The 27,019-nt window shown below is 38.2% G+C and overlaps 2 protein-coding genes across 8 annotated transcripts in view; one reads left to right on the forward strand and one right to left on the reverse strand.

Annotated features, from left to right (window-relative positions):
• Positions 1-15,037, forward strand: part of LOC107036320 (schwannomin-interacting protein 1 homolog) — a 16,135-nt gene extending 1,098 nt beyond the window's left edge. The window contains exons 1-10 of one of the 4 annotated variants that reach the window (XM_015254227.1): positions 50-146; positions 629-697; positions 1,999-2,599; positions 3,116-3,391; positions 3,971-4,427; positions 5,518-5,615; positions 12,371-12,482; positions 12,564-12,913; positions 13,832-14,043; positions 14,227-15,037. In XM_015254227.1, coding sequence (XP_015109713.1) covers positions 642-697; positions 1,999-2,599; positions 3,116-3,391; positions 3,971-4,427; positions 5,518-5,615; positions 12,371-12,482; positions 12,564-12,913; positions 13,832-14,043; positions 14,227-14,365 — 2,301 coding nt within the window. In that variant the 5' untranslated portion in view covers positions 50-146; positions 629-641 and the 3' untranslated portion in view covers positions 14,366-15,037. Of the gene's footprint in view, positions 1-49; positions 147-242; positions 331-628; positions 698-1,998; positions 2,600-3,115; positions 3,392-3,970; positions 4,428-5,517; positions 5,616-12,370; positions 12,483-12,563; positions 12,914-13,831; positions 14,044-14,182 lie in introns of those variants that run through there. The other 3 variants (XM_015254228.1, XM_015254226.1, XM_015254229.1) reach the window with 3 other exon arrangements.
• Positions 14,953-26,913, reverse strand: LOC107036319 (rho-associated protein kinase 1). Of its 4 annotated transcripts, none has more exons than XM_015254222.1 (10): positions 26,886-26,913; positions 25,944-26,371; positions 24,243-24,799; positions 21,719-23,123; positions 20,887-20,910; positions 20,243-20,649; positions 18,321-19,364; positions 17,896-18,112; positions 17,303-17,525; positions 14,953-16,564 (listed from the first exon to the last, which is right to left on the reverse strand). In XM_015254222.1, the coding sequence occupies exons 2-10, from the start codon at positions 26,122-26,124 to the stop codon at positions 16,477-16,479; spliced, it is 4,146 nt and encodes a 1,381-aa protein (XP_015109708.1). In that variant the 5' UTR covers positions 26,125-26,371; positions 26,886-26,913; the 3' UTR covers positions 14,953-16,476. The 4 variants fall into 4 exon arrangements, with proteins under 4 accessions (XP_015109708.1, XP_015109711.1, XP_015109707.1 ...); XM_015254225.1 differs by having other exon boundaries at positions 18,321-19,346; positions 26,787-26,907; XM_015254221.1 differs by having other exon boundaries at positions 26,787-26,907.
• Positions 26,914-27,019: the final 106 nt, after the last annotated feature.

Below are 27,019 nucleotides of genomic sequence, written 5' to 3' on the forward strand. Positions count from 1 at the left end.
CTTTTAAGAGAATGAGTACAGTTACGAGACAAAGACATGTAACTGAGGGGATGTGTGGGTGTGTGCTCATGTAACTCGTGAAGTCGATAAACGAGAAGACGCTGAAAAAAGTCGGCTCTACGGTGTGTGCGCGCGACGTTAACATGGTGAGTACGACTGTCTTCATTTAATCCCGGTTAGGTATCGAGGCACAGAGATATTATCGTTTTATTTGTCCTTCGGGGTTTTTTTTTTCATTCGGGGTGAAGAGTGGACGTTATCAACGGGTGGAAGGACAATCTAAGTCAATGGGATTGCAGCGGGGAGGCGACACTCTGCTCCCGATACGTAGTAATGTCCTACACTGTTAACAAATTTCACTGAAGTTCCAGGCTTTAGTTTTAAAATATGAAACTAGTGACGGTTTCATTAAAATTTCAGGGAATTTTACCATTAAAAATTTGTGGTTTTCGTGGAAAATTCATGGAAATTTTGAATTTTAGGTAAATTATTCCATGAAAATTGATGGAAATTAGGAAGATTCAAGCAAAAATCTCCTTGAATTTTCGATTTTTTTAAATTTCCACTGAATGAGGAATCGCTCGAGGCAGGAAAGTGATCTTATCGATGGTCTTGGCTTTAATTTCAGGAATTAATACGTCATGCGGATCAAGGACGTTCTCGCACCAGTCGTCATCCACCCTGGATTGAATAACAAGTAAGTAACGGCCCACGTTGACACTTTTTAGTTGAGTAGAAAAAGCCACGAGTTAGACGACGGAGTGGTCGCTGAAGGAATTCAGTAAGGAAGCGGTCAGACCGTTTTAGGTTGAGTAGAAAAAGCCACGAGTTAGTTAGACGACGGAGTGGTCGCTGAAGGAATTCAGTAAGGAAGTGGTCGGACCGTTTTCGGTTGAGTAGAAAAAGCCACGAGTTAATTAGACGACGGAGTGGTCGCTGAAGGAATTCAGTAAGGAAGTGGTCGGACCGTTTTCGGTTGAGTAGAAAAAGCCACGAGTTAGTTAGACGACGGAGTGGTCGCTGAAGGAATTCAGTAAGGAAGTGGTCAGACAGTTTTCGGTTGAGTAGAAAAAGCCACGAGTTAGTTAGACGACGGAGTCGTCGCTGAAGTAATTCAGTAAGGAAGTGGTCAGACGGTCCAGTCTCATCTGCGCATCCAAGGGATCCGGATGAATGGGTCCATTTGAATAACGAATCTAATGAATGGGTTTAATCGAATTGCTCGCGACAACACTTTTCTTCAGACTTGAAGTTGACTTTACTCGCGTTCTGTTCGCATTGAATAGTTTATTCATTTATTCAGTCCAACGTTGAAGGAGTATTTTGAAATTAAAAATTCTAAATCACGTGTGAATTATAAAAAAAGGATAAATGGAAGACATGTCAGTTTTTGATTTATTTATTTATTAAAAATTAAACCGAGTTTTGAATGAGTTTAGTTAAATAAATTTATTGCATTTTTTTGAATTTATTTATATTTTTAAAAAATCAGATTAAATAGTTTTGTGATGATTTCCGGTGAATTATCGGAAGGAATTATCAAATTATTGATTGGTAATTATTTAGTATCGAAAAGCATTATTAAAAACACCGAAAATAAAAAAAGCGTTTCGGAAAAACAATCGCTTACATTTTAATTATAATTATTCGGCAGAACTAATTTTTTCAAAATAATTCAGTTCGATAATTCATCGGAAATCATCACAAAACTATTTAATCTGATAAAAAAATTAATTAGAAATAATTAATTAAAACTAGTTCTGCACATTATAATTTTCCGGCAGAACAAATTTTTTCTCTCAGTGTTCAATTCTCATTCATAACAATAGAATTATTGCGTTTTCGCTAAATATCTTCGAATCTATGCGACATAATCAAAAGTTTAAACTGCGATTTATAAAAAAATGATGAGTTTAGTCAAATGTAAAACGCTTGATCACTTCGCTACGGAATTTCCACTTCCCTAAAATTTCAAAACACTATTCCTTCATCCCAAAGTCAAATCGAGCGTCAGAGTCACGACAATCAGTCAATTCCATCGACATCCGATCAACTCGAGAACTTCAACAGCCCCACCACAAAGCCGGTGCCCTACGACGAGAATTACGAGATCCAAGATTTCCGAATCGCCGAGGACACAACAACCTGGTCCTCAGTGGCTGTTGCCCGCACAAACGTCAACGTTAACTCGAAACATCTCAATAGCATAATAAACAACAACAATCTGTCAGTGTCGAGATTATCATTGAGCAGTTCCGCCGAGAGTTTATCGGATTACGAGGCGCACGAGTTGTCTGGCGGTTCCGACTGCTCGGATAATTCTGAAGAGGGTAGCGTGCCTGGTTCGTGTCGGGGAATTATAAATCCGAATTATCCAGGGTTCCAGCACTTGGCCCCCTCGTTTCTATCAATTTTCGGCGGCGAGGAGCAGCCGCCAGACAGTCGGCATTCATCTCCCCGGATTGACGAGGAGAATTTCGAAAAAGAAGAGGGACAGAATAATAATCAGGATCATTCGGTTGGGGACAGTGTCAATCGACTGGACGGACGAAAATCGGAGCACAAGTTCTTTTACGAGAAGCCTAAGTTGAATATTCAGGTAATTTGGGGGAGAATTAATTCTTGAGTCAACACGTGAGACTAAATTTCATGAACGGAGAGAAATTCTTTAGAATTCTAGTGCTGATACTGGAATTTTTATTGGCTGCACATGAATTCTTCTCGTATATCTTCATCGATTTTACCAGGAACAACCAGAAATTTTACTTGAACAGCTCTAGAATTTTTCTAAAGAATTTCTCTTCATGCAGAAAACCCTAGTGAATTCGCTAGAAAATTCTAATGAATTTCCCCTGAACTTTCCATTAGTTTTTGGCCGATTTCGGTTAAAAATTCCGCAAAACTCCGAAATGATAAGAATTATTCATGAAAAAAATCTTCATTTTATGAAGAAAAATAGCTTCATGTCCCACAAACCTTTACGAATCAGAAAAAATTCAAAAATCCCACGAAACAAAATCAGAAATTATTCTGAGATTGAAACCATTATTTCTAATTCAAAAAGACGAGCAATTCCTTCATCGATTTGTAATCAATTCCCTGAATTTCCCACCAGACCGTAACTTCCTACTACGAGGGCTTCGTATCCCCCTCGGAAAAGTGCCTCAATTATGTAAAAAGCATTGGAGACACGCACACCGATATACAAGAGACCTCCGCGTCCGAGAACGACTCCGCACTGCGTGAGGAGCACCAGACACACTGGAATAATATTCCCGTGGAGATTGAGTTTGCCGAGTTACAATCGAGTTCCACTGAACGACCGCAATTTGCGCAAATTGAGGAAATACCACCCGAGAGTGCGGGAAAAAATCCAGAGCAAGACAGTGAGGTAATACCGATAATTTGTGTCTTCTTCCCATCATTCCCTTGTTCTTACGTTATCTTCAAAGAAATGGGTGAAACATTTTCGGTCAGCAGTCTATTTCAGCACCGGAGTGTAAAACGAATTCGATTTTTCTGTTTCACTTATTCTATTGAGATATTTTCTACAGAATTTTCTCGGCTCAAATTTTCCAAGTTTTCTTCATTCTATTGGTCTCTTCTTTCCATAAAAAAAATCAAACAAAAAACATGGAAAATTCAAACCGTGGAAATTCTACAGAAAATATCTGAATAGAATAAGTTGTATAGAAAAATTGAATTCTACTGCACATTTCAATAGAATACACCAGAAACTAATAGAAAATTCATTAAACATCTTAATTTTCCATTATTTAAATAATTTAATGATAATAATGATAATAATGAAAAAAATCGGGAACAATACATTTTTATTCCTGTGATTACTGAATAAATGAATACATGACGATCATAAATAATATGCATAAACCGCGAGCCCACGCATGCGCCCCCTTTTCTAGTATATAAATAAAACAGAAGTGATAAATTCTTATGTTTTCTCTTTTAGACCGAGGAACAGGTGATTGAGCGCATCGACGTGATCCCCGAGTCGACGGAAATACCGGTGGAAAGAAAAACTGAGGAGTCGGAGACTAATACAGACTCGGAGGGTTTATCTGAGGAGCAATTGCCGTACAAGAAACTGGAGGAGATTGATCTGCTGTCGAGCATCGGTCGGGACATTGGGGTTGATCTTGAGAAGTACGTTCAACCAGTGCCCGACGTGGTGGCTATGGAGGCGGTGGATGTCCACTCGCGACCACTTCCCGGTCTGGTGAAAGACACGCTGAGGGAGGACACCAATAAACTTGTGGATCTTACTCAAGACGCGGAACTCAGTGTCGATTGCCGGAAGAAGGAGAAAATGGTGAGGAATCAGGCGAGGAGGCGCCAGCAGGGACATGGACCTCAGCGACACAGTGGGAGGACGGACAAGAGGAGGATGGAGCAAGTGGAGAGGGCTGGTATGTTCATTTCGTGATCAGGGACTCCCATAAAAAAATGCATAAAAAAATATAGAATATGGGCCAATTCCATATATTTTTTATATATTCTTTATAAATTTGAAAGAAAACCGCCGTATTGTTTTTTTTTAATATGTAAAATATGTTTCAAATATATTGTTTATATATTTTTTATAAATTCAATAGCGAAGCGGTAAACCGGGTTAAGTCGATTTTGACTTTTGGGCATTTTTTGACAAATATCTCGGAATATAAAAGAGATAGCAAAATTTTGCTCATTACCTTTTTTATAACCCTCAGTTGGCTCTACAAAAAAGGTCATGACAAAAATTTTTCTATCTCTTTTAGATTCCCAGATATTCGTCAAAAACTGGCCAGTGGTCAAAATCGACTTGACCCGGTTTACCGCTTCGCTACTGAATTTGAAAAATATATGTAAAACATATATTTGACATCTTTTTTTGATAAATTGGGCCAATTTAAGATATTGTTTTATATATTTATCAAAATATGTTTTCCGTGTGGGGAATTACATTCACTGTTGGAGAAAAATTGAAATTTCGGGGATAGTTGACTAGTTATTTTCGAGAGGGTAATATTGAATTCACGATAAATTCAATGAAATGCCAAATTTTCCAGCTGCAGGAAGACGAGAATTCCCAAACTTATGTGAGGTTTCAGTCAGTAGATGAATATTTACTGTCAAATGACGCTGAATTTGTTAATTAGTTAAAAATAAAAAGATGTCTTTATTTGAATTTTCCTGATTTCTTTTAATTTTCATGGAATTATTGAACTGAAATGATCAATTTCCATTGAGTTTTCCAAATTTCATAGAAAATTCAATGGGGTCCCAAATTTTTAACCAACCGAAAAAGAGAAATGCACAATTTACTCGAATTTTCGATAAAAATATGAATATTTTAATAAAAATTTTCACGGAATAATTGAATGCAAATTTATACTCTTAATTGTTTTGTTCATTAAATTGTGAATTTTCAATCTCAAAATACCGTGAAATTCCAATGAACTCTCACGATAACAAGAATTTACACATTGATTGATTAATCGATCAATTAATGAATTCCAGGTGGTTTCGACGTTTACAACATAGAGACAGCGATGCCAAAAATTGATCTCGACGCCATAGAGTCACATCTGCGAGCGGCGCGGGAGGAGGAGCGTCGAGTAAGTCAATTTAAAATTACGAAACTCGTCAACAACTCGTGATTGGAGGGGGGGCTATCAGTTCTGTGACCTTTAATCCAGTTAAAAACAACTATTAAATATCAGACCAGCGCAGCACAATTCAAAATGTGTTTAGTGATGACAAGTATCTTTGTTCGAGTCTCGTCATCATGGAAACATTCAATTTCGAATGGCGATATCACGGTGTCAGTGACATTTTTTTCGATGTTCATAACTCATAAGTAAATTTATCAATTAAACTCAGTCTAGGCTCATCACAAAAGGGAAGCAATTGTCTTTTTCAAGGAAAGAAAAATAATCTCATTTCTCCAACAATTACTAACATTTCAAGAAAATTCGAAAATTCCCATTTTGCCCCACTCGCCTCGTCATCTAAAAAACTAAAAAAAATTCCGATTTGCATTGATTAAGGTTTAAATATACTAATCGAAATTTAAACAGTAAAATAATTGATAATCTCAATTTCCAATTGATAATGAATTAAATATTTGATAATATGAAACTGTAAATTTTCTGTTGAGTAAATTATAAATAATTCGAATATTTAAATTGATGATCACTTCGATAATTGAAATTTTAGAGTGATATTAACCAACTGACTACTTAATAATTTAACGGTAATTATAATCAGTAATTACTAGGTAATTATACGGCCATCCCTGAACATTACCAACTTTTAAAAAAAAATGAAAAAGGGGCCCAGTTTGCCCCATTCGTCCCAGTCTCGTCTCAAGATGTGCATTTATTCAATTTCAATTGCGATATCAGGATTTCGGTGGGGTAGACATGGGGTTCGTACGAAATTCCCAAAATCGATACTTGTGTAATTCGAATATTTAAATTGATGATGACTTCAATAATTGAAATTTTAGAGTGATATTAACCAACTGACTACTTAATAATTTAACGGTGATTATAATCACTAATTAATAGGTAATTATCCGGCCATCCCTGAACATTACCAACTTTAAAAAAAAATTAAAAAGGGGCCCAGTTTGCCCCATTCGTCCCAGTCTCGTCTCAAGATGTGCATTTATTCAATTTCAATTGCGATATCAGGATTTCGGTGGGGTAGACATGGGGTTCGTACGAAATTCCCAAAATCGATACTTGTGTAATTCGAATATTTAAATTGATGATGACTTCAATAATTGAAATTTTAGAGTGATATTAACCAATTGACTACTTAATAATTGAACGGTAATTATAATCAGTAATTAATAGGTAATTATACGGCTATCCCTGAACATTACCAACTTTTTAAAAAAATGCAAAAGGGGCCCAGTTTGCCCCATTCGTCCCAGTCTCGTCTCTAGATGTGCATTTATTCAATTTCAATTGCGATATCAGGATTTCGGTGGGGTAGACATGGGGTTCGTACGAAATTCCCAAAATCGATACTTGTGTAATTCGAATATTTAAATTGATGATGACTTCAATAATTGAAATTTTAGAGTAATATTAACCAATTGACTACTTAATAATTGAACGGTAATTATAATCAGTAATTAATAGGTAATTATACGGCTATCTGTATATACTGCTATACCCTGAACATTACCAACTTTAAAAAAAAATGCAAAAGGGGCCCAGTTTGCCCCATTCGTCCCAGTCTCGTCTCAAGATGTGCATTTATTCAATTTCAATTGCGATATCAGGATTTCGGTGGGGTAGACATGGGGTTCGTACGAAATTCCCAAAATCGATACTTGTGTAATTCGAATATTTAAATTGATGATGACTTCAATAATTGAAATTTTAGAGTGATATTAACCAATTGACTACTTAATAATTGAACGGTAATTATAATCAGTAATTAATAGGTAATTATACGGCTATCCCTGAACATTACCAACTTTTTAAAAAAATGCAAAAGGGGCCCAGTTTGCCCCATTCGTCCCAGTCTCGTCTCTAGATGTGCATTTATTCAATTTCAATTGCGATATCAGGATTTCGGTGGGGCAGACATGGGGTTCGTACGAAATTCCCAAAATCGATACTTGTGCTATCGCGGATGTTGGTGAGGGGCGCATCAGTGTGCGCCCACTGGGTGGGAAAAAGCGATCCGCACGGGGGGAAAACTTCTCACATCTCCTCTCACTGTCGTCCCCCATACGCTGGCGTCACACACGTTGCCATTCACTTGCATTCAGCTTCTATTAATATTTTTTTCCCTGAAAACGCGCGCGTGGGGGGAGACACTCAGATAGTTGTGGCCACGAATGCAGAGGGCATATACAAAATCGTTGTCATATTTTTAACGAGTTTAAAGTGATGACAAACCACGGACACGCGCTTGGTCATAGCACGCGGTGGAATGTGTGAATCGCTGACAGTTTTGTGCGCGTGGGTCAAACGTCATGCATCAGAGTCGGTGTAGAACGAGGCCTGTGCAGCGGCCGAAGGATCTCAATCTCAATGACACTTATGGAATATATTCTCAGACTCAGGTAATGAATCTTTATGGAATGGTTCAGGGGGAGCGGAGTCTGACCTTTTAATGTCAAACTTCCATCTATTTTAAATTCTCCGATATTGCGAAATTGTGGAGTGATGAATGGAGAAATTCATTTAATTTCGAAGACAACGTTAGCAAGTGGTTGAGGAGAATAACTCGTAAATTTTGAATGTGCGAGTTTTTTACGGATGTTCATGAATTTGAAGGGGATGTATTGGTTGGTAAAAAAAGGTTCCATGCGGAAGCAAAAGAACATAATGCAATTCCAAGCTGATTTATACATTGTTGGGAATTTTCGACTGGAATTTGAGGGAATTTCGAAATTGGATATTCCAAATTTCGTGGAAAAATCAACGTCATTTGGAATTTCCATTTATTTTAAATTCTCCGATGTTGCGAGATTGCGGAGTGATGAGTGGAGAGATTTCCCCAGCGGAATTCATTCAATTTCGACGTTAATGTTAGCAAGTGGTTGAGGAGAATGACTCGTAAATTTTGAATATGCGAGTTTTTTACGGATGTTCATGAATTTAAAGGGGATGTATTGTTTGGTAAAAAAACTTCTATGCGGAAGCAAAAGAACAAAAAAAGCGAATTTATACATTGTTGGCAATTTTCGACTCAAATTTGAGGGAATTTCGAAATTGGATATTCCAAATTTCGTGGAAAAATCAACGTCATTTGGAATTTCCATTTATTGTAAATTCTCCGATGTTGCGAGATTGCGGAGTGATGAGTGGAGAGACTTCCCCAGCGGAATTCATTCAATTTCGACGTTAATGTTAGCAAGTGGTTGAGGAGAATGACTCGTAAATTTTGAATATGCGAGTTTTTTACGGATGTTCATGAATTTAAAGGGGATGTATTGTTTGGTAAAAACAACTTCCGTGCGGAAGTAAAAGAACAAAAAAAAAGCTAATTTATACATTGTTGGCAATTTTCGACTAAAATTTGAGGGAATTTCGACATTGGAAATTCCGAATTTCATGGAAAAATCGACGTCACTTGGAATTTCCATTTATTTTAAATTCTCCGATATTGCGAGATTGCGGAGTGATGAATGGAGAGGCTTTCTCAGCGGAATTCATTCAATTTCGAAGTTAACGTTAGCAATTCGTTGAGGGGAATAACTTACGTAAATTTTGAATATAGGGGTTTTTGATGGATGCTCATGAATTCAAAGGGGATGTATTTTTTATGACAGTTGTTTAAACACATTTGTAGTTTTGTTTTCAATGAAAAAAATTTGAAGTGAATTGAAAGCTGTGAAAAAAGTTGCCATTCGGAAGCAAAAGAGGAAAAAAATTTCGAAGCTCATTTATACATTGTTGAGCATTTTCCAATGGTTCCAATAAAATTTCAAGGAATTTCGTAATTGAAAATTAAAAATTTTATGGAATTTCCAATTATTAATTAATTTTTGTATCGAAAAATTAACGGAAACTGTAATTTTCAGTTCAATTATTCCATGAAAATCACTAGACATCAGCAAAACTAATTAAATATATCACTAAAATTTTAATTAATCGAAAATTCAACGTAATTTGGACCCAAATATTCAAGTTTTGATTGAAAATGTAAGTTGAGGAATTCTCGTCTTCCTACCGCTCAAGCACTTGCAATTTCCCGATTTTTTCGAACCTATCGAAGTTTTTTTAAAGAAATTTCTACCAGCTCTCGCTCTACTCCTCCAAAAAAATTAAGCTGCGCAGTAGCTCAACAGAATCAACTAAAAACTAATAAAAACTTTCTCAGTGGAGAATTTCAATAAAATTCTCCACCGAGTTCGCTGCATTATCCTGTCAAATGTTTCCGCACCCATATGCCCCGGGAAAAATGCGGTAATCCCCCAGAATTCCCACGAAACCATGGAAATCCATAAATTCGCTTGCACAACTCCCCCCCAAACCCCCAAAAAAATCAACCAAAAGAAAAAGTTCCCCGTGTTATTGATAATACCGTACGGTACAGCGTCAGTGTTCCGCATGATCAGTCATGCGAGCCACCGAGTCAACCCGACGTGTTAAAATTTATCCTCGAAATGGCAAAGTGTTGCCCAACTCGAACGAAAAAACCGAAACGATTGGCGATTCACTGATATCTCGTGACGAAAACCCATGGAGAGAAAAATTCAATAAAAATTGCCCGAAAAGAAACGTAAAAATTACGTTTTAAAACGTAATCCGCAGGCGAAGTAAAATTCAATAAAAAGTGTGAGTCGGAATTTTTGTTCCGTAAAAATTAACCACTCGTCTGATGACTCACCGCTGTGGGGACAACAAGTCGTTCCATAATTTTTCCCCAACGATTGAGAAAATTACACGGAGAGAAATATTCAATAAAAATTACGCATCTTTTCCGGAATTCCAGAGCGAAATGTGGTTGTAGGAAATTTTACGGAACTGTCACGGAATTTTTCCAAAGCATTCCAATTGGAACGCTGTGAGCGTTTCACTGGAGATTCAGATAAAAATTACGATACCGTCACTTAAATTTTCTGAGTCCATTCCGTAATCGGTGAGTGAAGTGAAGTTCCGTAATTTTTACTGAATATTTCTCTCCGTGTACGGAACGAACCGTAGAAATAACTCACCAGCTTCATAAAAATTGTTGAACGCTCAAGAATTTTTAATTTTGTAGGCACAATAACTCGGCAAGTTTCTGTGAGATTTTACTTCTTCGGGAAAAATTACGCGACAACGTAATGTTTTTTATTTTGTGCGATGATGAACCTAAAATTCCCTGAACGTCTCAGATTTCTTCTCTTCGATTCCCATAAAAATTGCCGAAAGACGATTCCCCATTGCGGATTACGTGAATTGTTCCGTAATTTTTACTGAATATTTCTCTCCGTGTACAAGAGCCTGTAACAATGGGCAAAACTGGTAAATGTGAGAAACGCGTACAGAGAGATTGATCCAAAGGTAATGGCAGGTGTAGGAGTGGTGGACTGAGTACCAGAGGCAGTGAGGGAAAACTGGATACTTTCACTCCAGTGCCCCTGGTGCTCGGTCTCACCTGAATCCTCAGTCGTTGGGAATTCGTTAGCTCTAGCGGTAGATTGACTCCACAATGGGCAGTGCAAGAAAGTGGCAGCGGCATTACAAGAAAGACTCGCGATTCATAGCTGATCTCTACACATTCACTTACGATCAGGATTTAGAGACAGTGAGTTTAACGATTGAAAAGATCATTAATGGTTGGATTAAATCGGCTAATTCCTTTCTAATGTTTCTGGACCGTTCGATAGTTCGAGGAAGCACGCAATGTCACAGATCAGAGATTCAACGATATGGTTGCTGCTGTGGCAAATGGGCCAGTGTCAGGCTTAATGCACCGTGACAAGGAAGACGTGATTGCGCGATTCGATAAGATTATCCAGGGAGATGTTGTCTCGGAGGTTTAGAGGAGCCACTAATTCATTTAAGGATGTTTATCCGGAATCGCAGGGTCGCGATTTTGAATTGTTTTTTTACTGTGAGGGAGAGATGTCTTCTTCATGTTGATGAATCAGTTTAGTTCAACAATGCGAGTTGATCACGGAGATTACATTGCCCTCGATTTTTGGTTTCATTTTTACGGGATTCCAGTAGGGGAATTATGAATTTGAACGTAAATTCCAGTGGTTACAGAGAATGATTCCACTTAATGTTGAAGAAGTCAACAGTTGTCTTCTTGATGTTGATAAAAATTTTGATTCATCAGTGCGAGTTGATCGCGAAGTTTATGTTGCCCTCTATTTTTATTGTTAGAGGCTTCGAGGCTGTGAGTTGGCAATTTGAAAATGAATCCCACGGGTTAAAGAGAATGATTCAATTTAATGTTGAAGAACTCGACGAGTTCTTTTTCATATGGCTCGTGACTGTAACAAATTCCAGAATTTTCCTCGAACGTGAAATAATGCAATTTTCTTAAAATCGTAAGCGCTGAAAAAAAATTCAGTTTTTTTTTCAAATGTAACTCAGAGTTATCTTCTTCCTGATGTTACGAATCTCAATTCACCAACTTGAGTAGATTATTCGAAATAAAATAGATAATGTGCACCAAATGTGGACGTTAGCATGAAGTTGTAAGACTTAAAGTTTTCCAACATCTGGATTATTTGCCCCAATCATTTTGAATTATCAAATTAAAAATAAATCCCGTAAGAGCGTGAAAAAAATTCCTCACTCAATTTCGTCAAAGCAATATTACTTTCACACATTTCGAAATGGATAAACATCCTCAGTTATCAATTTAGGGCTTGAATTATCAACTTCTTTTATCTTGTTCTCAGCGTCGAAATGATCGCGAGGAAATCCGAAGGCGTCTGGCCATGGGACCGGATGCAGACGATATTCGATTGGAACGCGGACGAAAGCCAAGTCTACAATCACGCCTACAGAGTGGTAGATACCAATTACCCACCCTGTTTTCCCTTTTCAATCCCCACGAATTCACATGAATATTCTCGTTGGAATGTCTCGCAGGCATGAACCTACAGATTTGCTTCATGAACGAAACCCCGTCTGACACAGAGTCGCCGAATTCGGACTCTGATTCACCGCTGAATGCTAAACAGAGCCAGGGCAATGGGTATCAGTCGAGTGGTGCTGCCAGGCCTCAGGTCCTCAGTCTTCCGCCGTTGAGACTGGAGACGGATATATCGAGTGCACCACTCGATGAGGCGGATTTCTTTGCGAGACAGGCGAGACTGCAGACAGAGGCCAGGATGGCGTTGGCTCAAGCCAAGGAGATGGCACACATGCAGATGGAGGTCGAGAGACAGAGACTGAAGCAGAGCCCCATTACTGAGATGGTTCGGTGCAGTTTGGAGAAGGTGATGAATAGACTTAGAATTTTTTCTCGTGGGAGTGACATTGAATAGACTTCAGGGAAAAATGAAATTATGAAATTTGAAGTTTTAAGCAGAATTCACGGAAATTTACGAGTTTTCAGTGGTCGTGAGATGGAAATTTCACAACTTGATTGAAGGGACATGAATTTTCAAGTTTTCCTTGAATTTTCCTGATTTTTCTGGATTTTCACAGAATAATTGAACTCAAAAATCCAGTATTTTAGAGATTTGGAAATCATTTGAATAAAAAATCAATGGAATATTTGATTTTTCACGGAAAATTCAAATGAAATTCTTAACAGTGTACTTCAAGGACAAAATATTGAAAATACTACATAAATTGTTAATTTTAGTTTAATTATTCTGAGAGAAATTGAAAAATTTGGAGAAATTCAGGGGAATATATTCGAGAATTTTACAGTAATAAAAAAATCACTCCAATTTAATGAAAAGATCCTGGAAATTGGCATATTTTCACCTCATTTCTACTTGAAATTGGTATAATTTGAATTTTCATCTTCTCATTTTTTGTCTCAAAGCACTTGAGCCCAATAGAATAATTGTTTCTTTCCTTATCGCAATTTCTACCATAATTCAGCATAAAATTCCTTTTTGAAACAAACTTGAAGCGTGGAATGTCGTAATTATTCGATTCATCCCAAACTCTCGCCAATAAATCGCACAGTATTTCCTTTTTGTCCCGTCATCTAATCTAAAAGATTAACGAAACACTTCCCCCATTTATAAGTCTCATGAATTCAATGAAGAAACGATTGAGATTGAATGCAAATTTTTCTCGTTCTGTAACCCTCCCTTAATATTCAGATCGTCATTACTATAATTTCTCCTCATTCTCCTGTCTCCAATCACTCGATCTCAATGCATCCATTGTTCTCCCAGGTTGGTGTGCAATTAGGTGAGACCAGACGAAGATTATCCCGCGCACTTCTCACAGAATTGAATGTAGCCCAGCTCCAAGTAATAGCGAACGATCTTCACGCTAGAATTGCGGTATTAAACGAGGCCCTCGTGGAGGGCCTCCTCAGAAGAGATGATCTTCACATGGAGCAGGACTCTATGCTCGTTGACGTCGAGGACTTGACCAGATACCTGTAAGTCAATGAATAAAAAAGAAAATTTCACCCTTTCGTCTTGCTTCGCTTGTGAAAAAATGTCCACATTGCCAAATTATCACCGCTTGGTCTCTCTCTTTCTCTCTCGCGCTTTTCCTCTTGCCTTACCGTCTCTTAGCAATAAGTAGACGATGGTGTATGAGGTGAGCTCTGTTTATACAGGGGAGCCAAGCAGGAGACATTCAAGAAACGAAGTGGCAAGGAGCCAGTGAAGAATCAGGGAAATCAGTTGAGACAAATTGTGCCATCGATGAAAACGAGATTCAGTCATCGGGCTCTCGTGGGTTTCGTGAGGAAGTAAATCATCGGATGCTGCACAACTCGAAGTTGAAGACAAATTAAACATCTTTCCACGTACATCACGCGTATTTAAATCACCGAGAACAAAATATTGAATTTTCGAAACTAATGAAAATCGATTTTTACAGCTTTCTCAACAATTTTATCGGCGACTACTAGAGCTTAGAGGAAACGAGTGACGTATTTCTTATTGTATCCTACGATTCATGACGATAAATCGGTACACGTAACGTTTTATTCCCCCCATGGCCGTGCATGTGTCTTTTAAATTATTCGCCTCTCAAATTAAACGAAAATCCATCAATGATAATCATTGAATTTTTAGAATTGCGGAGATATAGATCTCCGTTGGTGTATATAATGTTACGAGTTATTTAAAAAAATGAATCAATACGTAATACATTTCGCGTGAGACTTTCATCACCAATTAACGAGTTTACAGTGAGTCCTAGTCGCATTAACGACGTAGAGAAGCATTTTTTTCTTTCTCCGAGAATTATATTGAATCTGTAGTGATTAACGAACAAACGACAATTTCCAATAAATCCATAAAATGCTAATTATACAAATGAAAAAAGAATTTGCATATTATCTACAAAATAGTTTTAATCGTAATAATAATTGATATTATACAGATTGTAAATAACTAAACAATAAAATATGGTGTAACAAGTTTTTTTGCATTCTTATTTTTTCGCATCATCATGATTTCACTTTCTCTCGTTAAATTTATCAATAATTTACCTTAGAAAATTGTTGGTCATCGTGACTCAGCAGCACCGTGCATCTGTCATCATCTCTTACAATTAAGAAAAACCTTTGATTCACCGCATTTCACATGAATATTCTCGTTAATATTATCGATTGACCGATTAAATTGAGAAAACAGGTTGTAACAATTATTTATCATTCAACATAATAATAACTATTTTCTCTTTTATTCAATTATTTACTCTAGTTACTTTGCTTATTATCTCACTGTATCAGAGTACAGAAAAAAATTTGTAGAATTTCCATATAAAGAGGGTAATTCAACCCCAATAAATTGAGGAAGAAAACGAAAAAAAGGCACAGGGCAGCAGTCGGTTAACATTTTCTTGCTCAAGTAGCAATTACAGGCTGTAGTAATAAACCCCCAATAATTATTATCAAATTACATCGATAAATCAGATGCAAAAAAAAAATAACCACTAGCACCACTTGATTCAATGGGCCCTACAATTCTGATCTCTACGACCACTAGAAAATGAAAACATCGAGAATGTGTTTTCTCACATTTTTAGGTAATAATTCATATCAATTAGTCAATTAATGCGCGTCTCAATGAAAATTATATTATCTTCGAATATTGATTGTTCATCCTTCACTTATTTCAACTAATCAGTAACATTACAACAAGATCCTAGGACATCGTGGTGATGTATGCAAGTCACCTTAATTCACTTTGTTTTGTACAGTAAAAAAAAACACCCATGAATCGAGATCCTGTTCCATTTGATTGAATTTAGGTACAATTATTCAATAAAAAGAGGGAAAATGCAAATGATCATATTCATCAACATGATTCATTAAAAATAAATCACACCACGACGTTAATTCTCCCTCTCCTCCACATTTTTTTACATATAAAAATAATAATACTATACGATTTGAAATTTGAAGGATTCTATTAATCGAAAAAGATACTTATTATTATTCATAAACACAATGGGTTTGACGAGTGTACTCTCAACTTCCCCATTACCTATCGAAAGGGAAGTTAATAATAAAAAAAACAGCTGAATCATTAGTAGAAAACGACGAAGTAGTCACGTTAATTAGAAAAAATGAAAATAATAATGAACTGATTTGTTTTCTCGAACTTGGCAAGGGGGACTCGAGATTAAATGGCAAATATCAAATGGATTCGGTGTACACAGGTTATCCAGCCTCTCTGGAGCCCTCACAATTTATCATTCCATGGAGCTCCTGTGCAACTCGTATCACTGATTAATCTGTGTACCTTTGGCGATTGAGATTCCATCAGTATCATTCTGTCTCTCATAACTCGATTAAATAGCACTGAACAGAATATGATGCTGATTAATAACAGATCACAAGTGAGTTTTAAGGTCATTTTCCCATACTCGCATTAGCTGGTAACGTTGCTGATCTCTGTTGAACAGAGAGGTAAGGTTTTAACGTTGATCTTGTTGATTCCCTGAAATTGAATTTATGCATTGTGATGATTTTTATTTGGAGGTAAGCACCCAAATGCATAAACAACCCGAAAGCCACATTACGAATAGGCAGAAGACCAGAGCTGGGTGAAATATCAATTATTATTCGTTATTATTTAATGAATAATGAATGAAAATTCTGTTTTATGTTTAATTTTGGGACATAGAGACGAATTTTTGTCCCGAAAATATGAATTTTGCACTCTGAATTAATTGAAATAGTGATTTACACTATAAATACAATTGACTTCACTTTTAGACCAAAATTTAATAAATAGTGAATTGAAATTACGTTTTTTTCAGATCTTTTTTCATGAATTTGATGAATAGTTGATGAAAATTCTTTTTTATGTGAAATTATTTGAATTGAAGACGAATTTTTGTCATGAAAACAGTAAATTTAGTGCTGTGAATCCTTTCTAATATTGAAATAAAAAAATACAGTTCATTTCACTTTTAGACACAAGAATAAATAAATAAATAGTGAAATGGAATTACGTTTTTTTTTCACGAAATAATGCCCAGCTCTGCAAAAGACAGAAGCAGTAAACACTGCAGACAAAAAAACTGACGAAAAATCCTTGCTCGCATGCACACAGATCCACTCATCTCGATCGAAACAAGACAAAAACAAAGGCTAACCTCGCTACACCCAATCATGCGTTGTCACAAAACAAGAGCTACTTAGGTGTTCCTGTTGTTGGCCGAATTTACGCTACCTTGGCGATACGCGTTGTCCTGTCCCATCAACGTGGGAGTTGGCTTTGTATCCGCACTTTTGTATGCGTCGGGACAACCGGGCAACCCAATATTTCTGGTCGTCAGGATTGCCAGCGAGTAACAAGAGCTCACGAGCACTGTTGGGGTCGTAGTGGAGCTTGCAGGGGGCTATTGCATCTTCCTTTTTGTCGAGGTGCTCTTTGTGAACCTTTATGTGACATCCTAGAAGACAAACGAATGATTCAAGTGATTATCATTTGATTTTAAGTACGAAATAATTCTTGGATTTGAGTTTATTCTTGAAATTTCAAGCGAAAATGGAATGATGGCAAATGGAAATTTTTTTAAATTGTAAAATAGAAATTTATTGATGATTGTAAAAATTCTATTGGTAATTCAATTGACTGCAATTTTTAATTCTCATAATAAATTAAAAAATTCGATCACTTAATAAGAAAAACTAAACGTTGATAAATTTTTGAGATGAATAATGAATGATATATTCTCAAATTGAATTCAAACCATTGAAAATTTCATTTCTCTGCATGGAAGTTATCAAAATGAATTGGTAAGAATAAAAAATCATAATTACTTCGACATTCAAGAGCAGGTGGTGGTCTGAACATGTGCCACAATTGCTTTGAACAAACTTCGCAAGTTGTTGGCATGTGATAAGAAATAGAAATGAACTCGTGTCCCTTGACCGACTGTGTCCCTGGTTTGTCAGTCAATTGAGGTAGTTCAGCTCCCGGCAGTGGATTGCTCTCGTCACCAGGACGTCTGGCTTCACCCTCGCCCGCATACAGCAACTGTCATAAAAAGCCAAAACCAATGAGCCAACATTAACTACCAAATACAAAATAAAATCCCATCAAGTGCTTTTCTCATTTATTTTTTCATATGCAACACTAATGTCAAATGCTATTGATAAATAAGACGTGATTCCAGAGAAATTCTCAATCATCCTGTTTTTTTAAGGCGTAAATAAATAATTGATGAAAAAATTGAAAAAATTACCTGAAATATCCTAGGAATATCTTTGGCGTCTGCTCTAATAACGTCCCCCTGAGTGACTGACCTCACATGAAAAACTTTACTCAAATCGAGTATTAAAACAGGATCAGCATTCATCTTCTCATGCTCACTGTTATAGAATATGATCTTCTTGGAAGACACAACGACATACTGCTTCTTCCACCCATGTCTCTTGATATTCTGCTTATTAGGGACATTTAACCAGCCTTCGAGTCTCATGGCACCATGATCAGGCAGTAGTGAGTCATCTCCGTCATTCTCAATGGACGAAACACTGGCAGTCTCCGAGTTCATCGACGATATCTTCATCTGCAGTGTCTCAATCTCGGAATCCTTGGAGTCCAACTCCATCTGCAGTCTCAATTTCGAGGAGTTCTCCTCCACCAGCTGCGCCTGAAGATCCTGCAGATCCTTCTGCCACTTAGCTGCCAACTGTCCATACTTCTCACGCTCCTGCGTCAACTCCTGCTGCAACTTCCTGCAGTCCTTCTCCTTCTTCCTGAGATCGGCTGAAGAAGCTTTGTTCTTGGCTTTTCCCGTTGCTGAGAAGTCCTTTCTGCTGACAACCTGCGTCAACTTGCTGATTGCCTCCTGCTTCAGAAGTTGTTCTGTCTTCAATCTGGCGTTGAGCTTGTCGATCTCCTCCTGGGACTTTGTCAGCAGCTCCTGGAGGTCCTTCAGCTTCTTGTTAATGTCGTCCTTCTCCTTGAGGTACTGATCAACGGACTTCTTCAGCTCTGATTCACTGTCCTTGATCTTATTCAACAGCTGCTCTTTAGCTGTCAACTCGTGGTGATGCTTCACAAGACCGTCTTTGTACTCCAACTCCTTCATCGTTCGCTCCTTCTCCAAGTCAGCGACTGTCTCCTCAGCTATCGATCTGGCGAGGGCCTCACTGTCACCTCGAGCTAGGGACAGCTGCAGCTGATGCACCAGGGAACTTCTTTCCTCCTCGAGTTCCTGCTGGAGACGAGTCTTTTCATCTAGCTCCTCGCGGAGTTCTTGAGTCTGTGTTTTGTACAGTGTCTGTGTGAATAACATTATTGGAACAAATTTTTAGTAGGATTTGGTAAAAAAAAGAAAAATAAAGAGATGAGGGGATAGACAGTTTTAGTATTAATTCTGAATATTACAGATTGGTATTGGTAATGGGGATTTTTTATAATCAAGATCACTCGGACAATTCGTCACAGTTTTTTGCTCTTTTGAGTTCTTGAATTCTCTGTTTAATTACTGTTTTTGTCAAATTTTTATTTTAAATTTTTGTGGAGAATTGTTTATTAATGTTTTTGATTCTGAAATTTGATTTTTTGGAATATGTTTGATGGAATTTGTTGCGTTAGTCTGTTGGTGTAATAGAGGCTGCTTGAAAAAATTGAAATTTCAAGGAGAGTTTAGTGGTAACTTTCAAAAGAGGAACATTATGAATTCGATTTGAGGGAGAAAAACAATCATGAAATTCCAAATTTCGCAGAAAAAAGGAAATTTCAATTAAAACATTAATGATAAGCACCAAATTACGCTCAATTTCCACTTAAATAATTAATTAATTAATTTCCACTATTTTCCTGATTTCTATTAATTTTCGACGAATAATTGAACTCGAAATTACAATTTCCAGTGATTTTTGTATCAAATTGTGTATTTACAATGACGAAATTTTCCAAAATGTGAATGGAACTGTCATTTGATAAAAATTTCAAATAACTGAACCGGAAATGTCAGCCAGAAATATTTGTAATCAGCTCTACTAACTAAAACATGTTAATATTTTGGATTTTCATGGAATTCTCACCACAATAATTGACACAAACAGCAATAATTAATATTGAAATGTCATACAATAGCAATCGTAATTTTCTCGGTAACATTCAGAAATATATTTGATAATTTGATTTAGTTACCGAGAAGTACGCCTCAGCCTCCAGCTGCTCCTGCAGTTCCTTAGTCTGAAGTAAGTCGACATTGCGCTGGGTCTTGAGGGTATTGAGCTCCTCGTCAATCTGCCTTTTAGCCTCTCTGAGTTGATTGACTTCTCCGAGCAGCTGCTGCTCGCGTGCCCGAAGTCTTCCAGCTTCTGACGTTTGCTGCCCCAAATCCGCCTGGAGAATGTCTCTCTTCTGCTGCTCCTGCTCGACTTGTCCTTGAAGTCCTTTGACTTTTTCGACTTCCTGTCTGTGCTCACCCTCGAGCTTCTGCAGTCTCTGCTGGATCTGGCGGTAGTCAACCGAGAGCATCGACGTCTGACGTTCCTTCTCCTGAGCTAGGAGTTCAGCTCTCTGTCGTCCACTCTTCTCCTCGTTCAGCTTGACTTGTAGAGCTGACGAATAAAGGGGTAATCATGAAAATGGATAACAATCAGTGAACTTTTGTCGTTGAAAACGGTGTGAAAAGCACTTTTAGTTGTATTTTGGTGTACGTACGTAAGAGTTGTGTTTTTCATTGTTCACCAGGTTGAAAATTGAAATAGAAACAGTGGATTAACTCTCAATTATTTGATTGGGTTCAATTGAATAGTTTCATTAGACGATTATCAATGGTTTTGTACCTTTGATGGTTTTGTTTAATCCTCCTGCCGCGTGGAAATGAACATAACGATTATCAAATGACGGAAAATGGGCGAAATTCAGTGATAAAGTGGTGAAACATATTAATTCAATATTTTGTCTCATTGGTTTCATTGAATTTGGAATAAAAATGAAATTATTTCGATACTGAGCGGTTTTAGGAGGTAATGGGAGATGTTTTTTGTCGGAAATTGTATCAGCAATTTATCGAAAGGTAAATAGAGGAGCTTATCAAAAGATAAATGAAGGATCAGCAAGAATGTCGAGGATGAAAAATTTTAGTTTTTTTTTTCTGTACTGGTATTCAATTATCTTGATAATGAGTAATTTCAGGAGAAAAGTCAACATAATTTTTAAATCTAAAATCCCTGGTTTTCAAGATGAATAAACAATTACCAAAAACCTCGAAATTGACGAATCATGGCAAGAAACCATTAAATACACTTTTCCCTTGTAATTTATCCCCGATATAATTCCCGAAAATTTGTTTACTGTCAATTTTTATTCATGAAACAATCGCAATTCGCAATTGTTCATAAAAAAAAATATCGCGATTACGATGGAAGATAGAAAACAATTTTTCATGATCTTAAAGTTAATGAAATCGATAATTTTAACAGAATGTGGCTAATTTTGTTTTGCTATAGAAGTCAATTAGATTTTTTATGGGAAAAATTTCTAGGGGAAAAATATTCCAGGGGATTTTTCACGGGAAAAAAAATCCGGTAACTCATCTCGCCACGTTCCCCTAACCCCCCCAAACAATTCCGCCTCACCACCAAATAATTCTCCCCAAAAAAAATCCAAACGTACCCTTGACAGCTTCCATATTAGCCTCCTCCTTGGACAGCATCCTGGACCTCTCAGTCTCCTGATGTGCGGCGACCTCCTGATTATACCTAGCCTGAGCAGCCTTGAGCTCCAACGTCAAGCTAGCGGCCTCCTTCTCCAAAGCCGAGACCTTCTCATTAAGCAACCTATTATCCAGCATGACCTTCTCCTCCTTCTCCCTGGCGCCCTCGAGCTCGGCATACAAAGCAGCCAGCCTGGACTTCAACTCCGCAGTTAAATTAGCCTCCTGCGTTCTCGAGCTGCGCTCCTTGGACAACTGTCCCTGCAGACTAGCCACCTCCTGCTGCAGCGAGTCAGTCTGCGCCTGAAGCTGTGCCCTAGCTGCCTGCAACTCATTGGCCATCTGCTTGGCAGTTTGCCTAGCAACAGTCACCTCAGTCGCCTGTTTCCTCATCCTGCTGGCGGACTCTGTCTCCCTCTCCAGCTTGCTCTGCATCTCCTTGATCTGCTTCTCGAGAGTCAACACCCTCTCCGAAGTCAAGTGCGAGTTGGAGGCATCCCTCTGCCTCCTGCTCTGCTCCTCGTCGAACTTCTTCTTCAAATCAGCGAGGAGATTTTCAGCCTTTCGTCTCGCCTCTGTCTCGTGCTCCACCCTGCGCTGCACCTCCTTGTACGTATGTCTGAGAATAGTCAGCTCCTTGTCAGCCCTAGCAGCCTCGCCCCTCAGCTCACTCTCCCTCCTGGTTATCGCCTCCATCTGACTCGTCAGGGCGTGATGACGCGCCTCCAGAGTCTCCACCTGTCGTCTCTCACGCTCCAGCAGGCTCTCCAGCTGCGATATCTTGTGCTCATCACTGGTTATCGTCACTCCCCCGTTGTTAATGTGATTGTCGAGAATTCCACTGATGCCATCCACGGCCTCCTTGCCAGTTTTATTGATCAGTAATTGGTAGTCTCCGGAGTATGTGAATCCTATGAAGGGCAGGTGATTTCCGGAGAAGGCTTTTGGCACTGGAAAGCTCTCTTCGGGGGTGTCCTCCTTGTCGACGTCGTCGAAATTACTCGTGTCGTCGTCCCCTGAGAGCTCGGGGACCACTGGGGGCACGCACTCCCGGAGATTGTCGAAGGTCCACTGGTCGTTTTTGAAGAAGGGGTGGGTTTTTATCTCCTCGACACCGTTTCGGCCCAGGCGGTTTGTCCTGTCCGTTAGGAAACCGCAGATCAGGCTCTTGGCTGAGTGGGAGATGTCGACCTCTTGGGGGAAGTGCAGGGAGTTTCGGTGGTCCATTATTTTGGAGTACGTGCCCACCAGGGAGTCGGCGTAGAATGGAGTGTCGCCGACCAACATCTCGTAGAGGAAGACTCCCACTGACCACCAGTCGCACTCTCGGCCGTAGACTCCTTCACCTCCTTGGGACTGGAGGACCTGGAGGGATTCAAGGTTGGATGAGGCTCATTTTGAAGATTAAAATGTGAAGGAAATTTTCGATGACATGTGATGGGGATGCAAATATTCTGGTGGAATTTTTGACCTGTTGTTTTGTTGTAATTGTTGGTAATAATTAGTTTATGAGATTAGGGTGAAGATCAAAATCTTGAAAAAATTATGGAATTCATGTCCAGAAGGAGACTCTCCTGCTTTTAGAATGAAATAATGGGCTAATTTCTTATAATCATCAAAGTTGGATTTTATAGTAATAAAATTATCAATGATGAATAATTTTTTTTTGCATTTTGAATAAGTTTTTCCTGCCACACTCAACGACTCAACTGGAGTTTTCTGCTTAAACTTCATTTAAATATTCCATTCTCTTCATAAAATTCACATAAAAGACATCATTGTGAATATTGTGTTCTGCAAAGTGCTTAAAAATGAATGATTCTTATCTATTTAAATCAAAATCAGTGAAATAAAATGAGAATTTATCTCATTTTACAACACGAAATTACATTATAATAAACTACAATTTTACTATTATGACTCCGCTATGTCATATTAACAATAGTAAAATATTATTATTTATTAATTCATCTCTTTGGCGTAACAAACGTTTCCTTTGTTTTACATCTGTGTAGGCCTCCTCCTCCCCTCAATAATTAGATAATGTCAATTCCATAAAATTTCTTCTGAATTCATATTTAAATTTTAATTAACTCTGTTTCAATTAGTCAAGATCGAATTCTATACTAAAATATATTTATCAAAGAAAAATCTAGCTTGAGCATTCTTGTGAAGATATAAAACAAAGAAACTGTTTCGTAAAATCATAAAAATGAATCGAAATTATTATGAAATCAGTAGCGAAGTGGTCAAACGGTTTAATGTTGACTATTCATGAGTTTTCACTGAATATCGCGCAATCTAAGGCAGATAGCAAAATTTTTGTCATGACCTTTTCTGTAGAGCCCATTGAGAACTTCAAAAAAGATATCCATGAAAATTTCGCTATCTCCCTTAGATTTGCAGATATTCCTCGAAAACTCAGCTAAGAGCCAAGTCAACTTCAATCGTTTGACCACTTCGCTACTGAAATACTTGACAAACCTCTGGAGAGATGTAATCAGGAGTTCCCACAGCAGTGTCAGACCTCACTAAGCCATCAGTATCCATCCTCATGCAGGTGCCAAAGTCCGCAAGCTTCAGGTGTCCATATTTGTCCAGAAGCATGTTATCGGGTTTGACGTCTCTGTGAACAAATCCCATCAAGTGGATGGCGTCCAGGGCGAGGACGACCTCAGCGCAGTAGAACTTCGCCCACTTCTCAGGGACGTCGTAATTCGACATGAGGTTCACCAGGTCGCCCCCTGGCATGTAGTCCATCACCATGTAGAGGTACTTCTGGTCCTGGAAGGCGAAGTGGAGCTGCACAATCCACTGGGAGTTTGCGTGCGCCATTATGTCTCGTTCCTCCCAGAAGAAGGCAGAGTCAGAGCGTTTTATCATCTCGAATTTACTGAGCAGCTTCATTGCGTAAACCTTCTGGGTGGAGTTGTGTCTGACTAGTTGTACCTCGCCGAAGGCACCTCGACCGATCACTTTTATCAGGGTGAAGTCGTCTGTGCGCATTCGCATTTTGCAGATTTCTTGCGCCACTGAGTCATCTGCGTTGAGGGAGATCATTTGGGAATATCAGTGGTGCATTTTTTTTCAGTTTGCAATTGTGGGGTTATTTTGGGAGCTTTTGGAGGTAATTAGGGGGGACGAGGGTGAGACTGAGGAGTTATTTGAGTGGAGGGTCTTTATTTTTTTTTTGGTTTTGGTAATTGTGAGTTTAGGTCGAAAATCAATGGTTTTAGGGAGAAATGGCAAGTCCTTTTTTTTAAGGATTAAATTTTTAGTGAAAATGACTGTTAATGGTTTCAATTCATTGTAGGGATACTTGGCCTTTTGAGAAAGTGAAAATGAGAGACAATGAGGGATTAATTAAGTTCATGATTGAGTAGATTTTTTGTTTGTGTAATTTGAATTATTTTGGGAGAATTGATAGAGATGATTAGGGGTTAATGGGAATGAAGAAAGGAGACAATGGAGGATTAATCAGTCATTTTTTCTCGTTTATCTCGAAAACGAAAGGTTTTGGAGGAAAATGTCCAGAGTTCTCTTTTTATAAAGAATTCAATTTTATACAAAAATGACTTGTGATGTTTTCTGGCGAAACCATTCATTGTCACGATAATTAGAGATTTAACGAGGTGAAAAGGGGAGTAGATGAGTGATGACTAATAGGGTTGAGGTTTATGAATGAGTGCCTTTTTTGGTTTATGTAATTTTGATTTAAAAACGAGTCGTTTTAAGAAAAATGTCAGAAGAACTTTGATAATTGCGCATTTATATGGGGAATATTTCTGGAGATAATTAGGGATTCGGTAATGATGAAGAAGAATGAAAACAGGGGTTTAATTGGAGAAAATTAAATTTCTCTTTTTCCCAGTTGGAATTTACAATTCCAAATTCCAGTAACAATAATTGTCAAGATAACTAGGGATAAAAGGGAAGAAAACGAGTGATTAATTCAGTTCATCAAGTCAATTTTTGTTTCACAAATTCCCTTTTATCTCGAACAAGACTAGTTCCAGTAAAAATATTGGAATTTTGAGGAGCTCATTAGATCTCCAACAAAAGCTGTAGTCTTGATAATTCCTGACATTTACCTCCAGACCCACTTGTCCCCAAGACAATCACGTACTTATCAAGACCCCTGAAATACCCTGAATTAATTCCCCCGGATTAAAAATCTGCACTTACATCTGTTCATATAAGCCTCAATATTCTTCATCCTCTTGACACTGGGATGCTCGCAATCAGCAACAAGTGCCTGCACAGTATCCAGCAGACAATCGATATTGGAGACACTCCTGGGATCCTTGATCCTCTCCTCGAGTGCTCTGAGGCGTCTCCGCCTGTCCTCATCCCCGATCAAATCCATGCTCCCCCCCCGAAATAAATAAACTCCAAATCACCCCCAAAAAATCCTCAAAAAATCAATACCAATGACACGTAGCAGTCCCAGCTGTTCTCGTGTGTCCACCTCCGTTTGTGGCACATTTAAAACCGAAAACAATGGTAAAACCCCGGAAAAAAAAGTTCACAAATCCCGTCTCTCCTTATTAATCATTCAATTAAGTACTAATCATTGTTTAACCACTGTGAGTGTGTCATCAAGGTCCATGATTCTGAAGAAAAATAAATAAAATAACGTGACGAGTTTATAAATAATTCAGTGGTTATAAATAATGTACTATTTTTGTAAATTATGCCAGTGATAAAGTTGTTTTTTAGGCATCTACGAGCAGATTGTTTGCATTCTTGGGCACCCACCAGTACAAAACAATGAGCCACAGCACACACTAAAATCCCCCGAACCACAAAACTCTGAATAGCGAATGGCAATTGGAATACTGCGGAGTTATTTGACATGAAATAATGCTTTCATGACAGATCATTGTGGGGCTGACAGCGAGGCAAGTTAGGTGGGTCTCATGGCAGGTGCTACGAGGGGTGCCCCTCCGACAAAAGAAACACTGGCGTAGCTCGTGCTCGATCGAAGCCACAAGCCCCTCGATTAATCCTAGATCATTGATAACTCACCCGTTAACAACAATGCAGCGTCCAGCACTTGGTTAATACGTTAAAAGCACAGTAAAAATGCATTATTACACTGGGCGATATATCGCCTTGATCACATACCAGCTGAGCCGTGCATGCGCCATTCGGGATTATTCACTACGTGAGTCAAATTCTTTGAGGTATGTACATTGTACTCAACAACTACGTGTTGTGGGTTGATTAACGGGGTTGGGGGCGGTACTGGGATGCGGTCG

Source organism: Diachasma alloeum, unplaced genomic scaffold (assembly GCF_001412515.2).
Source record: "Diachasma alloeum isolate Michigan unplaced genomic scaffold, Dall2.0 Dall_scaffold_00208, whole genome shotgun sequence".
In the NCBI taxonomy this organism is placed as follows: Eukaryota; Metazoa; Arthropoda; class Insecta; order Hymenoptera; family Braconidae; genus Diachasma; species Diachasma alloeum.